At 45.2% G+C, this 17,532-nt stretch overlaps 1 protein-coding gene across 1 annotated transcript in view; it reads right to left on the bottom strand.

Annotated features, from left to right (window-relative positions):
* ATRN (attractin) overlaps positions 1–17,532 on the bottom strand; it is a 147,682-nt gene that overhangs the window by 16,229 nt on the left and 113,921 nt on the right. The window contains exons 26-27 of the mRNA XM_059470115.1: positions 15,261–15,339; positions 2,652–2,759 (exon numbers count right to left, since the gene is read on the bottom strand). Of these exons, the coding sequence (XP_059326098.1) occupies positions 2,652–2,759; positions 15,261–15,339 (187 nt within the window). The remainder of the gene's footprint in view (positions 1–2,651; positions 2,760–15,260; positions 15,340–17,532) is intronic.

Genomic DNA, 17,532 nt, shown 5'->3' on the forward strand with positions numbered 1-17,532 from the left:
TATCTCAGAAGCACCATTTCCCCAAGTTGCTTCCAACCCACAACGTTCCTGAGCCTCCTCTCCTTTTGTGAAACACTCGGGCGTTTTGTGACTACTTTTATTCCCTAGCCAAGTTCTAAAAGATGAGAAGAAAAACTATATAAACCCCATCAAACCTAGTAACACTCCTTGTCATGTAGAGGCACCCTTGTTCTGCAGCCACACCTGCCAGCAGATGATGGCAGAGAGCTGGAAAGGGATGATCTTTAAGCTCCCCTCCAACCCAAAACATTGACTGATTTTATGGAGTTACCATTGGCAAAACACTTCAGGTGCACATTCATCTCCTCAGCTCCAGATTACTGTACAGAGTTTGTGCCATTGCATGATCAGACCACCTCATCTGTGCCCAAAATTGATTAAGAAACATGTATCTGAGTTACCAGCACAGAGGCAATTACCAGTTCCTAATGATTTCTGGGTCTAAAATAGCATATTTCTCCACAGTCTTTCTTACTGTGCTTCAAACCAGCTTCTCCATCCATTCCAGAGGAACCCAAGGAGGCCAGACAAGATGAGGGCAGCAGAACCAGAGGAGGAATAACACACTCATCAGAACTGAAGAGATCCAGAGCTTATCCTCTCTGTAGTTTGAGTGCAGACAACTTGTCAGAGATCAAAAAGTTTAGAACAGCTTTGTTCTGGCCTGATCCCACAGGAGAGGTGTTTTTAGCTACTTCCAGACAACAGAAGAAGATGAAGGGAAGGGCCCCAGACAGACAGACTGCAACCCAAACCCATCAGCAGCCAGGCTACATCCTCCCAGATCTGCCTCCAGCCTCATGAACATCCACATGCATCCCACAGCCTTTTTAATGAGCAATGAAATAAAAGTTCAGTCTGATTTGGTGAGTAACATTCTGATTTTGCAAGGGTGGATTCCCCAGTCTTGGTGAGCTGTCAGAGGTAATGATTCCCAGTACCAGACTCATGACAGAAGCAGGGAAATTATAAAAAAATCAGAAAATCTGAGGATCTGGAGTCAAGAGAAAGTCAATGGGGAGGAGAACCAGTCAGAGCATCCAAGGAGAGGTCCAGATACTCAATCACCTGAATTACTGAGGACCTTTGCAAATTTTACTTTACTTCACTATGCTCCAAACCAGGTACAAGACAGGATGAGAGGAAACAGCCTAATGCTGTTTCCAGGAAAGGTTCAGCCTGGAAATTAGGGAAAATGCCTTCCCAGAAAGGGCTGCCCAGCCCTGGCACAGGGTCCCCATCCCTGCAGGGATCTGAACATCCTGTGGTTGTGGCACTTGTGTGGGCATGGGGCAGTGCTGGCCCTGGCAGGGCTGGGGGAGTGGCTGGACTCAATGGCCTCAGAGGGATTTTCCAACCTTAACTATTCTGTGATTCCATATATTGAAAAGCTGCTTCTGCATGGTGTCCACCCAGAAGGTGGTGCAGGACACCAATCACATGGAATAGTATTAAAACTTGCCATGCCAGACCATATTTACACACAAATAAGGAAGAGCCAAAGCTATAGAGGCAAACCTTAATGCCTGCACTTAGGCCAAGACTTAAAAATTATTACTCACCAAATAGAAGTTTTGGGGTCAGACTGCTTTCATGTGCTTTAGGTTTTTGGTTTTGTTTTTTTAAAAGAATAAGCTCTCTTGCTATAGTAAGAGACTGTGAGAAACTTAGTACCTGGAGTAATCATAGAATCTCAGAGTGGTTTGGGTGGGAAGGGACCTCAGAGTCCACCCAGTGCCACCCCTGCCATGGCAGGGACACCTCCCACTGTCCCAGGGGGCTCCAGCCCCAGGGTCCAGCCTGGCCTGGGCACTGCCAGGATCCAGGGGCAGCCCCAGCTGCTCTGGGCACCTGTGCCAGGGCCTGCCCACCCTCACAGGGAATTTTTTCCCAACATCTAATCCATGTCTGCCCTTCTTAACCTTAAAGCCTAATGAGAAAAATTTCCAAAAAACTTCAGTCTAAATAAAACAAAAAAATCCAGCTGCCTTAGATGAGAAAGAAAAATAATCAATGTTTTCAGGTTCTTAATTTTTTTCTTTTTGTACAAAAGTCTGTGCTGGTCAAAGCATCACATCAAAAAGACCTTTGAATTAATTCATCACCTCTTAAATATGCTTCTACTAAAAATTCAACATGTTGTGTGTAAGAATGTGCCAGCCTGGTGTATGACCATGATTTCTTCATGCTCCTATTTGCTAATCACAAGATACGTTGGAATATATATTTGTTATCAGAAATATGTTAACATTATCCAGTACACAGACATGATTATATTCACACTTGTCTTGAGATATCACAGGGAAGGGTTTCTATTTGCAGCACCTACAACTATTTCCAGCCAGTGCTCTCTGGTGTAAAGCTGAAATTCTTCTCTATTTCAAAGCATAAAAACTAACAAGGTACACCCAACACTTCAAACCCAGCATCAGCATAACATTAATCTGAACCAGCCCAAGAGTTATCAGTGAATATCTGAAGGGATAAAAGCAAATTAAAATGGTGCCTGTTGGACCTCCTGGACTTAGAGTTTCTTGCAGGTATATACAAAAATGAGAGGATTTGGGATTGCTGTGTAAAGCATCCCTGGTTAATCATGGTGAGGACCACCCCAAAGGCCCAGCTCTCACCTTTATGCTCCCCCCGATGAGATCTGGTGGCTCCTCATCTGTTTCTAAGGCAACGTTGATGGAGGCAAAGGGGCGACTTGCCATCTGTTGCATCTCGCGCAGGAGTTGCTAATTTATCAAACAGAAAAATATTATCATCATATTGTTCTGACACAAAGATGAAAGACAAATGTATCTAAAAGGTTTTGCCCAATACAAAGGGACATCAATGAATATGGAAAAATAACCTCCAGGGGCTTTAATGGCCTTAACAATACAGATAATGGTAAATATTCACATTACCACAATTTAACAAGTTATTGGAAGTAAAGCTGAATGTGAGCCTGACACATCTGGAAGGCAAAACAATCTGACTGAGTCTCCATAAAGCAGTTATTTACTTTTTAAGCTGTTGTTTGTCATCACCTGTCTGATTCCCATTCCATAGGATTTGTGGGAAACATTTTGAAATTAAACTAGCAGCAGTATGTAACTACTGTAAGAATGAAGTTGCTATTTTTTATAACAGCACCATCAAAACACTGTCAGGTTTCTATTGAGTAATCCCCTTTTTTTATTTCCTTGCTGAATACAGAAAATGGCAAACATGACCTTATTGCAAAATGTTTTATTAAAATAAAAAACCTTTTCCTGGGCAAATCCCCACAATCTCTCATGACACAAGGCATCTCTTTATTGTGCTCTTAAGCCCTTCTAAGCATTTCGATGCAGCTTCCCCTTTTTTAACACACAAAAACCAGATACTTTCTACACAGCTGGGCTGGAAACAGCATTTTAGTTTTAGCTGAGCTGTGGACACACTTCTTGTTGGCTCCAGTGACTAATGTCTGATGGTGACAACACAGCCTGACAGGGGAGGCAGAAGCCAGAATTCCATGAGGCAAGGGGTCCGATGGGACTCAGTGTCTCTGTTTAATAAGAGAAAAGGCAAACACTTTGTGCAGCATGAGAAAACCCAGTGCTCTTAACCTTAAATGCAGGAACTGCCCAATGCTCTGACACAGATTTACACATTTACCATCACTACTTATTACAGCAACACCAGTTATCCTCTGTTTTTAAGCTGGACTGAGGCACCACCAAATGCTCTCTACAACTCTTGTCATTGCCACCTGCATTTTCCCATTAATTCTGGGCAATCTGACACTCCAAGCCCAAAGTGATCATGTACAGCACTCAAAAACCCCATAGAAAACCCCACAAAATGCACTGTGCCCCAATATCCCCACGCAGCACACAAGAAGGTGAAAGGAAGGTGCTGTTCTCCAACAACATTGTTTGGAACTGATTCCCAGAATCACCCAGTCCCAGAATGGTTTGGATTGGAAGGGACCTTAGGGACCATCCAGTGCCACCCCCTCCCTGGGCTCAGGCCCTGCCTGTGGCTCTGGGGCCATGGCTGGGCCTGGAGCAGAGCCTGGGCCTGCTCTGAGCCCTGCACACAGGGACAGACTGGGACACACAGGGACAGACAGCCAGGGACACACAGGGACAGACTGGGACACTGAGGGACAGCCAGGGCTGAGGCCCCTCTCAGCTGGGGCTCCTCTCCAGCTGAGCAGCCCCAGCTCCCTCATGCTCCAGGCCCTTGTTCAGCTGGGCAGCCTCTGCTGGCCCTGCTCCAGGACATCCATGTCCTCCCTCCGTGCTGAGGATCCAGAGCTGGACACAGCACTCCAGAGCTGTCCCCAGGCTGGGCACAGGGGTAGGATCCCTCCAGAGGTGCCCCAGGGCCGGGCACAGGGGCAGGATCACTGCAGAGGTGCCCTCAGGGCCGGGCACAGGGGCAGGATCACTCCAGAGGTGCCCCAGGGCCGGGCACAGGGGCAGGATCCCCCCACCCTGCTGGCACTGCCCTTCCTGCTGCCCCCAGGGTCCCAGGGGCTCCTTGGCCCCCAGGACCTGCTGGCTGCTCCCCCCCAGGTGCAGGACCCTGCATTTGTCCCGGTGGAATTTCAGCAGGTTCCTCTCTGCCCATCCCTGCCAGCTGTCAGGTCCACCTGAAGGGCAGCACAGAGGGGCTCCTGCCACCTCTGTGTCACTGGGAACTGCCAAGGAGCCACCCAGCCCACCCCAAATCACTGATGGACCAAACAGCACTGTGCCCAGTACAGAACCTAGGGGGACACCACTGGAGACAGGCCTCCAACCAGACCCTATGCCACTCATTGCCACCCTCTGGAACCTTCTATGGCCTTTGCTTTGCCAAATCACCTATAATTTTGAGACTCTTTCACTGCAGAGGACTGTCTGTAACTTGGGGGTGCAGGCAAGGCATGATGAGGCCAATGTAGATAAGCTTGGGGGGGGGGGGTGTATGAGCTTCTATGGCTCTCAGTCTAGCTAAAAAAAAACTGTAAGATTTTACTGCCATAAAAGGCATGTGGTAAAGTTTTCCTTAATTTTTGAAAAAAAAAAAAAGAAAGGGGAAAAAAAGGCATTTTGAGCAGATTGTAGATACTGTCACAAAGCAAAAACCCAACAAATCCACACAAATGGAGCGTTCGTAAGCAAACTTGTGTGTAACTCACACTTGGGAAAAGGACACGAAGAGTGCTCGGGTATTTAAAGCACACCAGCAGATTGCAGACGAAAGCAAGTGTGAAACAGATTGCTGGGTTGTTGTTCCTGTAATTGTCCCCTTCAGCTATCGCAGAGTGCTTTGTTTAATGGCTATAAAATCAATGAACAAGCTGTCCTGATGAAGATGTCCAAGAGACTGACAAACTAAAAGCTATTAGTTCTTCAAAGGAAGTTATTTTACTAAAGAAAATGTGCAATTTGGCAACATGACTCCTAGTGAAGTCAAAAGTAGCTTTGAGAATATAGAACCACAGGATGGTTTGGAACGGAAGGGATCCCAAAGATTATCCAGTCCTACTCCCTGCCACAGACAGAGACACCTCCCATTGTCCCAGGCTGCTCCCAGCCCTGTCCAGGCTGGCCATGAGTGATTTCAGGGATGGGAAAGACACAGCCCCTCTGGGCACCTGTGCCAGGGCCTGCCCACCCTCACAGGGAACAATTCCCAATTCCCAATCTCTCATCCAGCCCTGCCCTCTGGCAGTGGGAGCCATTCCCTGGCTCCTGTCCCTCCATCCCTTGTCCCCAGTCCCTCTGCAGCTCTCCTGGAGCCCCTGCAGGCCCTGCCAGGGGCTCTGAGCTCTGCCTGGAGCCTTCCCTTCTCCAGGGGAACATTCCCAGCCCTGCCAGCCTGGCTCCAGAGCAGAGGGGCTCCAGCCCTGCAGCAGCTCCGGGGCCTCCTCTGGGCTCTCTGCAGCAGCTCCACGTCCTCCTGCTGTTGGCCCCAGGGCTGGGGCAGCTCTGCAGGTGGGCTCTCACCTGAGGGAGGGGCACAGGGACACAATTCCCACCTTGCCTTTGCCATCAGCCAGGGCTGGGGCAGCTCTGTACATGGGTTCTCACCTGAGCATAAAAATGCCCAAAGCAGATGAAATCAGAGGTCCAGGATGCAAGCAAAGCAGCAAATGCCTAAGGGAACATCCTTTTCCTAGCACCAGCTCCTGGTGTAGCACAAGTCATGTTATGAAGTTCCCCCTAAAAATTAAGAACTAATTTAAGAAATAATTGTTTGGTTTACCCCAAGGCTTGCACCATGCCTGTTTAACCCAGACACAAATCAATCCTTCAGTATTTGTTTGGTGTGTCAAAATTTTAATTAAAAGATTTTATGATGCTGTAAGGGAGAAAATGTGATTTTTCTCCAGTCAAGAGGCTGAGCATGGCTTTACAAGTCAGCAGCTGTTAACATCTAAATACTGCAGAACCTGCCTTTCTCTCATTCCTAAAAATGGGCTTTCTGAGGTTTCAGATAATGAACCTCAATACTCTTTCAAGCAAACCCTGGTTTTCCAGATGACACGATTAATAGGACAACCTGGGAATATTTTAAATCACTTAGGCACAAAGAGGATTTTAAAGGCAAAGTGTTTGACAGCTTGCAAAGAAATCACATCAAAAAGCCTGTCTTGGAATATACCTCTGGCCTTTAATATTCATATAACTGCAAACTGTGAGAATGTGCACACCTTTCATTTGCATTGAGTGTGATTTTTTTCCACATCACAGAATTATGGAATGGTTTGGGTTGGAAGACACCTTAGAGACCATCTTGTTCCACCCCCTGCTATGTTCCACCTTTCTCCTGGGCTGACTTTATGATGCTCACATTCCCATTGGTCTGTTTAGCCCAGAAATGAGTTTTGCACCTTTCAGGCTGGTTCTGAGAGCAAAGGGGGAGACAAGAAGTGCACAGTTTGTTTTCGGACACTGCACTCACTCCCCACATTCCTGCTCCTGGACTGGGATGGACAGACAGCAGGACAGAGCTCCCCTTTGCTTTTAGTTAGTTTTAGCAGCTGAAGCACAGAAGTTCCCTGGACTGTGCTTTCTCTTTGGAGCTGTTCAAACCTGCTGTGCCCTGAAGAGCAGCAGAGCACCCCCAGCTCTCCCCTGTGCCCCACGGGGCATTTCCAGCCCCAGAGGGACTGATCAGAGACTGAGTGAGCTGAGCTACAGCCCACCAGGGACTCTGGGAGTGTGTCACCTCTGCAGAACAGTGAGAGGTGTTCTTGTTCCATATTGTTCATTTTTGGTGTGCTGGTGAATGCTTTGCCTGTTAAATAAACAGTTTTTTCCACTTTTCTCCAAGGAAATCTTTTTCTGAACTGGTTTGGGGAAGGGTCACTTGAATTTGCTTTCTAGAGGGACCCCAATTCAGAGGTTTTCTCCCAAATTTGCCCTAAACCAGGACAACCTTCCACTAGACCAGGCTGCTCCAAGCCCAGTCTAAAGCAGCCTGGAGCCCTTCAAATAAAGTGATTCCTACCAGGAATATTTTTAATTCTCACACATTGAGTAATGGACAATCTAGAATGAAGAGTGTGTTACTGATGGGAGAAAAACCTCCCGAGGAAGTGAGGAAAGCCTTGCCAGGCAGTAGTGCAGGCTCTCTCAGAGAAGACAAACAGCTATTCAGGTTACCAGGTTAATTGACTAATATAACCTATGCTGTGCTTCCTGACAGGAAAAGCCTGGACATTTTATTCCCAGTATAAAGCAGCCACAAGGCTCCATATAACCATCCTGCTTACATCCATCTCAGCAACTGCCCCTGCAGAGACTGTTTCCTGAGCACAGGGCCCCAGCAGCTCTGGGGATGGGGCTCTGGTATTTTCAGCCATGAAATAACAGTGATTTTTCCAGAAGGAAGTCAATATCTTGGATTTAATTTGATCCTTATGAAGAATGGCCTTATAAACAAGCTTATCAAAACAGTGATCTAGAACTTGTAAGGAACTTCAGTATCTACATGAGCAATTTGCTCAATTTTTTTTAAGAAAACACACCAGGAAGGAAAACAGTAGGAACTCAAGGAGGACAATAGTGAAGTACTGGCACAGGTGCCCAGAGCAGCTGTGGCTGCCCCTGGATCCCTGGCAGTGCCCAAGGCCAGCTTGGAGCATCCTGGGACAGTGGGAGGTGTCCCTGTCCATGGCAGGGGGTGGGATTAGATGGTCTTTATGGTCTCTTCCAACCTAAACCAGTGCATGATTCCATGGGGCCTGAGCACCTGTTGGAGCTGGCCCTGCAGGTGTGCAGATCCACCAAGCTGCCACTGCCACCAGGGCTGGAACCTTCTCTGTAGGTCCTTGGGAACCCCGTGAGGGTGGTGTCCCCTTCCCACACTGATTGTCAGCAGCCTGCAGCAGCCACAGCTGCTCTGGGCACCTGTGCCTGCCCACCCTCACAGGGAACAATTCCCAATTCCCAAGATCCCATCCAGCCCTGCTCTCTGGCACTGGGAGCCATTCCCTGGCTCCTGTCCCTCCAGGCCTTGTCCCCAGTCCCTCTGCAGCTCTCCTGGAGCCCCTCCAGGCCTGCCAGGGGCTCTGAGCTCTGCCTGGAGCCTTCCCTTCTCCAGGGGAACATTCCCAGCTCTGCCAGCCTGGCTCCATAGGAGAATCACTGTATATTACTTGGAAGTAACATGTAGATCCTGCTGTAGGAACATTTGCTTTATGTCATCATAACTTGGTGACCTTGGGGGAAAGGGAGTTACCTTCCAAAATAAAAACTGGCATCAGCAAAAAATGAACATATAAGCCATAAATATTCCATGAAGATGAGCCCCAAATGTCTCAGAACTGAGTGATTTAACGTATTTAACTACAATTACACTAACTACCATATAAGTCAACAAACAAACAATTTTCTCTGACGCTTTCATCATCACTGAAAATTTAGTTTTTAAGCCCCTAGAGCAGTGTACATATTAATGTTAGCTAATTAGTTTTGTAACTGACTTTGCAGGCTATGTTGAAAGAGAGAGGAGGAGAGAATTAATGTTCAAATCCTTCTCAACAGGCATTTCCACACTTCAAAACTATAACAAACCACAAAGCAAAGCTGCTGGGAAGTTGCCTCATGCTGAAATGACACAAGATATTTAATTCAGGGCTGATTAAGATAAGCAAGTTATTCATCATAATCATGCCCAGTAGGAGGGCATAGAAATCCTGACCTTTAATAAGAAGAATGAGATCATTTTTAAAAGACCAGAAGGATCTAGTCCATGCAGACTAAAATATACACCAATACCTGATAATTACACAATAGCACAGTGAAGCTTTGACTGAGTGGAGCTCTTCTGAAATAATTACACAATCTCTCCCTGATTTTTCCAAATAACTAAATTAGATACCTGTGATGGTAGCTGATGCCTACCATCAGAAAGAGAGCTTGGAGTCTGAAACAAGAACAGCTTCAATAGACGAGTAGTGGGCTTTTTTTTTAAATAAGGTTGAACTCTCCTAGAGCTGGGCTTGATAAAATCATTAAACCATGGAGTGTCTTGGGTTGGAAGGGACCTAGAAGCCCATCCAGTTCCACCCCTGCCAAACAGAAGGTTTGACCCAGTGAGCTGGTATCCCAAGCATGATACTCCAGTTTCATCTAATTTGATACTCAGCTTCATCTTTGCTCAAGCTCTACCAGCTCTTCTGTGGGATATAAACCCACTCAATTCTCCAGTAGCAACTGCCTTGAGGACTCTGTCACAAGAGCTCCACGGCCTGTGGCTGCCAGCCCCCTGTGCTGGTGTCCTACAGAGAGGTTGGGGATGCAGCTGCTCAGCTGGAATTGGCCATCTCCCCAAGAGGAGCTGCAATGGGCACAGAAGTGACAGGAGCATGTTCAAACAAAACCAGACCATCAATTGCCCCCCACAAGCAGGAATCTCTTGTCAGCACTAATATTTTGGGATGTTTTTCCTCTTCAGGGCATCTCTTATTTCTGCTGCAATTTCCTTCAGCTGGTGACCAAAGCCACATGGATCACTGCAGAGCACACAGTGTCTGTATTTCGGAAAAAGCCTCCTGGCACTATGAGCTGGTTCCCATTCATGGATTTTAAATTTAGGGAGAGTGGAAAGCTACGATTATTTGATGTGACCTCCTGCCCAGCACGAGTCACTGAATTGCACCATGTGATTGACCTAGAAAAGGTCCTCCAAAATCACTCTCACTCATTCTGAGAGCCATGTTTCTAAAAATAGAAATTATTGGCATTGCCACTCTCTCCATTAAAAATGGGAGAAAAACAGAAAAGATTTTTTTTGACTTTTTTACCCCCAGCTGCAGACATGGGGTGTTACAGACTGGTTTGGTTTGGAAAGGACCTGAAGTTCATCTCCAATCCCCTGCCATGGGCACGGACATACTGTTTAAACTTTTGGCTGATTCTTTAGAAGATCCTCATCCCATCATGAATCTTCTATGATTCTATATAAACCTTCTATCAAACTTTAAAAATTCTCTACAAATCCATTCTCCATATGATTCCTTTTCACAGCCACTGATTTGCATCACCAAACCTCAGTATGTTTTCCTTGGAGAAATTGAGGAATTTGTGATGCTTTAAATTCTTGCTTATCTTCCAGGTAACAAATTAACCTTGCAGTGTTGTTCACCATCTGCAACACCCAAAACATTGCTAAGAGTAGTGTGGACACAGTACTCCAATAACTGGTTACACCTAATAGTAACACTGAGTTCTTATTTTATTACTCATACATGCAGGAAATGATATTTACATTCAGCTTTTAAAACACCACAGCCACCATCACTTCAGTCTATTGTCCTGGGAACAGCTATTCTGGGAAGTAAACCCACCTTCAGTGCATAAAAAAAACCAACTCAGGTTCATGTTTCCCACTGTAATGAGAGAAATTATTGTGCTTACCACGTGACTCAACCTCCTCAGTCACCTGCTGGCAGTGATTTCTCTCTCCTCCAACTCTTGTTTTCCCTACAAACTGCCCCAAACCCAAGCTTAATATTTTCTTTTTGCTGACAGATACCAAACAGTGCTGTCAGTACTATGGAACAAGATCTATGTGGCAAATAACTGCTGGGAGCCTGGAGAATGCCCAAATCTAGAGAATTGCCAGATCTTTTAATATTTCTGCATAAGTTTAAACCAAGTCCTTTGGAGCACATCTTGGTCCAAAACACCACTGAAGACTCTAAACAATGACAAAGATCCTAAATTACAGATAATTGAAAATATTCCAAATCTAAAGCTTTTTCCTTGACCAAGGATGCCCTTAATCACATTCTAAGAGAGAAGATCTAAGAGATGAATGAAATACTACGGGATGAGAGCAAGAAGGGGAAGAAAAGGAAGGCAGGGCAATAAATAGCACACAGCACAGATCCCTTGCAACATCTTTGCTGTAAAAAACACAGGGATCTGCTTGCCTACATGGCATTCTGTGTGCATGGATGCTACAGCAGAGGATGCCAGTGGAAACTGAAGCACAACTAAGTTTTGAATACACTTGGGAGGGAAAAAGGTTTCAGCAATGAGACAGAGAAGGATAATTCCTGCAGTAAATCAATACACAAAACCCCTCCTGAATAACTGGGTGACTTGCAGAGTACAAATATTCAGTCTTATACAGCTTTGGCAAGAAAGGAGGCAAAATACAGATAATTTTGTTAAGAAATGTTTTGAAATGCAGCTCTAGACACCCAAATTTAATTATTTCTGTAGGTGCTTGCTATTGATACTCCCCCCACATTCCAAAGAGGCACAGGCAGTGATCCAGCTGACCCTCCCCTCCCTGGGTCAGCCACACTCCCTTTGCTGGGAGGGAGCTATTCCTTGCTCCCAGTGAAGGAAACAAGGAGGACTGAGGGTGAAGAGGACTTGATGCAAAAATAGAACAACAGCACAGAAAATTCCTGACAGCAGATGAGCATATTGAAATTCTAACATTATGCTCATACTTTGTGCATTATTCTCTATTACCACTGTGATTCCTTTAACATGCCATTTTCTACAGACAAGACAGAGAGGTTTCCTATCCCTATTTCCTAATGTCATTCACCTCATTCTAAGCCTCCTATAAAAGCTGCCTTTTTATTTCTATTTTCCCTTTTTTAAGATGTCTGAAGATACTCAAACACAGGGTTCAATGGCAGGGGAATGAACACGCAGTTTACAGTTCCATCTCCTGAATGCCTGATATGACACAAATCATTCCCATTTTTACTGCTGGTCAAGTTTTACTCTTTGCAAGGCCTGAACTTCAGCTCAGTGCTCCAAACTCATTTTCCTACAAGCCCACATTGGCTGTGTCTGCCCACCCCACAGACCTGGAGGCTGAGAAGCACTGACAGACACCTGCAAGCAGCTGGGCAGAGAGGTTTAGCTGAAATACAGAAAAGAAAAGCCAGGAGAATCTTGTGTGTTCTACAAGATCCTGATGGAGACTTTGGATTTGTAGCATGCTGCCTTCTCCATAAGGAGCAAAGCAAACTTGGTTTCAAGCAAAGGATGCTGCTGTGTTCCATTCCCCAGCCACACCAAGCACAGCTGTCTGCCTTCTCCCAGCACATTTCCCAAGCAAGCCTGGCTGTGTAATTTTGACCACTAAACCTGTCAGTACACTCCTTTCCTGCCCTGCACATTTCTCAGAATAAGCCTCAGCCACCAGCTTTTCACTCAGCACTGCCATAAGGATTTGGGCACGTGCAGTGCTCCTGCTGGAAGCAGAAGGGATGGACAGCTGGGAACTCCCTGCGCATTGCATCATATCCTACTGACCTCTGGGCTAAAATCAGACAACAAGCACAGAGTTACTACACACATGGGAAGTTACTACAGAGTCACTACAGACATGAGAAACGGTTTATTGTAACTTGACTACTGCTAAAAACACAGCCCAAACCAGAGAAAGATCTTCCTTCAGGGCTGCAGCATTTTGGAGAATCATGGAACACTTTGGGCTGGAAGGAACCTTGGAGATCTTCTAATTCCAACCCCTGCCACAGGCAGGAACACCTTCCCCTATCCCAGGGTGCTCCAAGCCCTGTCCAGCCTGGCCTGGGACACTGCCAGGGATGGGGCATTGATGATAATGTAAAACTACTAAAGAGACCTTTGCTTGGGTTTATCAAGAATCAGTAAAAAAACCTCCACCTTCAAGCTATAAAATCATCTTAGATAACAAATTCTTGGGTGGACTTTTGCTTCTGGAGAAAGTGTATTAATATATGTAATTATGGCACAACAAAGATTTTAAACTGTTTCCTCAAGATTTACAAGTATTTTTAACAGAAAATTAATGGAACAGCAGAGATCCATTAATAAAAAGATAAAAAGAGAGAGCAAGCTAAATAACAGCAAAAGACAGGAATGTGCCTGGGAAACACCACCCTGATGAACTGCCTGTCAAACAGCCACACATGTAGATTGAATTTAGACTGAAACATGCCAATATGTTGCCAGTACTCCAGGGTTGTTTTTTTTTCCTTAAAACAAGTATCAGACTAACTTAATTTATAGAGACATTTCTCACTTAGGCCACCACTCAAATACTTTAACTCCAAAGCACAGTGTTAACTTCTTGGTCTCTATTCCTTATATATTCCTAGATAACATTTAACCCCAGGAGCCACAGGGGATGTTATGCTGACTCCAGCTTAGTTTCTTGCCAAGAAAGCAAACAGGAAAAAAACAGCTGCCCTAGTAAAAATTTATCTACCTTCAGAGAATACAGAAAACCTCAAAGACTTCCATTATTTCCAAGATTAAGGGTTATCTGTTTGAAAAGCAATGATTATATTCTGCAGTGAGTTCACCAGTAAAAGCAGAAACATCTGAAGCAGAAAGAGAAAGAAGAGCAGAAGAGTTATCAGACATCATCCTGCTTTATTACCAGAGAGGAGCTCCTCATATGGAATAAATTCACATTATTCACACCACTGCACTGCAAAGTACAACCAGCTACAGATCTCTGAAGATATGCAGGAAACAGGGACTTGCAGAGAACTCCAACACCGTAAAAATTAATCCCCCAAATCCTCTTGATCAACCCCTACATGGGAACAAACCGCTCTTGAACACAACAGTGACACAGGTGGGTCTGCAGCTGCCAAGAGCTTCAGCCCAGCAGGACAGCTGGGAGGAAAACCTAGAGGAATGGCAGATCCCACCTGAAAATCCCAAAGCAGGGCAGAAACACGCCCCATTCCTTAGGGAATCTGGCCTCAGGTGATAACAAAGAGATAACTGTATACAGCAAGTGCACATGGACTCGCTCAAATGATGGCTGGCTTCTCTCATTTTGCACAGAAATAAACAGATTAACACAAGACAGAGCTCCTGAAAAGAACTCCAGGTGCAGCCCAGCCCAAGCTGTGATAGCTGCACGTTCCATGCTCCCAGCACACCAAGGAAACCTGATGGGTGTGTGGGCAGGTGGCACCCAGGACTGCCCCACAAACACAGCTGGTGTATGGGGCATTGGTGCTGAGAAATGGGGACTGAGGACACGTCCCTTGTGCCACAGCAATTGGTCACCTCACCTGGGCCACCCTGAGTGTTTGGGTGGAACAGGAGAGCAGGGTCCACTGAGAAGCAAGAAAGGAAGGTAGTGAACAAAAATAAATCAGGAATAAACAAGGAGGAACCAGATTTTGGGGGTGTAAAGCACTAAGTTATTTACATGATGCAAACACAAAATGTTGTGAAGCTCATTTGGACCATGGGTAGGTGAAGAGGAAAAACTTTGGCTCTAAAATTCACGTTTTTAAGCAGTAAGCTACTGGTGGCATCCCCAACTTTTTCTTATGCCCCTAATGTTCCAGGGGGAAAAAAACCAACCACCCAAAATATCTGAATAAGATTTAATTTCAAAATGGGTTTTGACTTCTTTTTTTAATGTATTACACAAGAGCTAATGTTTCTATTTTCTATTTCCTATTTTGAAACAGATATAAAGAATCTCCTAGTTTATGTGGTTTGGTACTTATGCTGTCTAGAAACAGAAATTCTGGGAATTCAGGATATTCACCCCTATTTTTTTGGTGCTTCACAGAAACTGCAGCATCAGGATACTAAAATAACATAATTTGTCACTGAAACTGTAATCAAAAATATGCTAAAGGCCTAAATAGCAGCATTAACTGAATTAGCTTAGCCTTCAATTTAAGGTTAATGTGATGCATATGTGAATAAATATGCATCTAGAGAGAACAACTACTAAAAAGTCATTAAGGAACAACACTTTATCCCTCTCACCTCTCTCCGTCGTGATGCCCAGCAACTTTGTTTAATCTTCCAAACCACAGCTGCCACCAGGAGCAATGACAGGAAACAACTGGAAAGGAAAGGAAAAAAAATAGAAAATAATATTTATTGCTCTTGTTCATAACACACTGGCAGCTGAAAAACTCTAGGAAATGCAAAGTTAAATGAAAAGTTCATATATTACAGATACACTGAAGAAAGATAATCCAGCACAGTTCAGTGCTTCTGATACCCAGTGAGGAATGACACACTTATTTTCATTATTTATATTGTTGATTCAAAGTTCCTTATCTGACTTCCTTAAATGACAGCAAGGCTGAAAGATTTAATCAGATTTTAAAAGCCACTATTGCCTATCTCTGGTGATATTTTGAGTGAGAGGATAACCCCCAAGAAGAAAAGCCTTGAGAGAAGTAGAGAAAATTGATTATTATTTCCGTTCCAAATTACAAAAATAAGATAGAGTGTAGAGCAGGCAGGCTGTTGCAGAGCTACAGGCATTTCTTGATTTCCCCAAATCTGTATTGGTTTTCATCATCAAAGGAGGAGGGGAAAAGGATGAATGAATATATCAATTTCTGGGGAAAATGCAGGGAAGCAGATATAATAAAAAAGAGTAATAGGAATAATAATAATCATTATTATTATAATAATTACAATAACAACCGACTGTACTGACAGATATGATTTTATCACACTGAGCACCTAATGAGCAACTTCAAGGCACACAAAATAAGATTAAAATTTGAGCCCCAGTGGAAGCCTCCTTCCTCAGGGACTGCACTGATGGGTCACAGAAAACATCTCCAAAGCCTCTCCACCTTCCAACATGTACTGAAAGGTTACAGGAAAGTGTCCATGGAAGGAAGATCAATCAGAGCAGGTGACTTATGTGCTCAGCTGCAGCATTGCCTGTAACCACAGGCTCTGGATGCTCCCACAGGGCTTTCTCTCCAAGAGAGAATCTGCCCAGGGCTGCAGGGAGTCACCCAGGACTGCACCCTGCCAGGAGGGGACAGGGACAGGAGGAGAGGGAATGGCCTCAGGGGAGCCTCAGCATGGACAGGGGGTAAATTCCTTCATGGGAAGGGGGTCAGGTCTTGGAACTGGCCAGGGCAGGGCTGGAGTCCCCATCCCTGGGGGAATTTCACAGCCCTGTGGATGTGGCCCTTGGGGACATGGGGCAATGGGGGCAGTGCTTGAACTTGCTGATCCCAGAGGGCTTTTCCAACCTAAATGATTCTGTGATACTATTACTTGGAAATGCCTATAATTAAACACCAGGATAGACAGCAGGAACCATTCCCTGAGAAGTGCAAAAGGTGAGGAGACAGTTCTTCTTGCCATATCACCATCTACAGACTATGTGATATGAAACCTCCATGGATGGGGCACACACACCCAAAGGCAGCCAGTCAGAGATGGGATTGCATTTTTCAGGCTTAGATGTGCACAGAAATATGCTTCACTATCATATAGCATATAATATTTAAAAATGTGCACTTGTTTGACTTGCATGGCCCTGGCACAGGTTGCCCAGAGCAGCTGTGGCTGCCCTGGATCCCTGGCAGTGCCCAGGCCAGGTTGGCACTGGGGCTGGAGCAGCCTGGGACAGTGGGAGGTGTCCCTGCCCACGGGACTGGATGGGCTTTAAGGTCCCTTCCAACACAAACCAGTCCACGATTTTATGACTTCAGATGCAGTTTATGTGCAACATGAGCTGCTGCCAGGGCTCATAAGTGTTTGCCTCCTCAGTACACCTCTATTTGGAGAAAAAAGATGGAAATCCAAAGGGCAGATGAAAATGCCAGCAGTGCCAAAAATGCCATTCATCTCAAGCACCTCTGGTAAATTACCCATTTCAGAGGAGTTTCTCAGGAGGAGTTTCTCAGGTCAGGCATACAGATGAACTTGCACTGTGCCACCCTCAGCCACAAAGTCAGTGAGGTCTCCACCTTTACACAACAACACGCACCAGTCTTGTGTATTCATCAGACAGCTCCAGAAATCCACACAGCAAATGGAAGACACACATCAAAACATGCTGAACTGCTGTAAGGATGGCCCCTTTTTAGGAAAAAAGTGACCTCAGCAATTAAAACTGTTGGACCTCTTATTTTGGGTCAATTTCATAGAATCACAGAACCTATGCTGGAAAAGAGCTCTAAGATCATCAAGTCCAACCATTATTAACTCAGCACTGCCAAGGCCACCACTAAACCATGTCCCCACATGCCACATTTTTGGTGGCACTGTAAATATG

This window comes from Ammospiza nelsoni, chromosome 4, assembly GCF_027579445.1.
Source record: "Ammospiza nelsoni isolate bAmmNel1 chromosome 4, bAmmNel1.pri, whole genome shotgun sequence".
NCBI lineage: Eukaryota > Metazoa > Chordata > Aves > Passeriformes > Passerellidae > Ammospiza > Ammospiza nelsoni.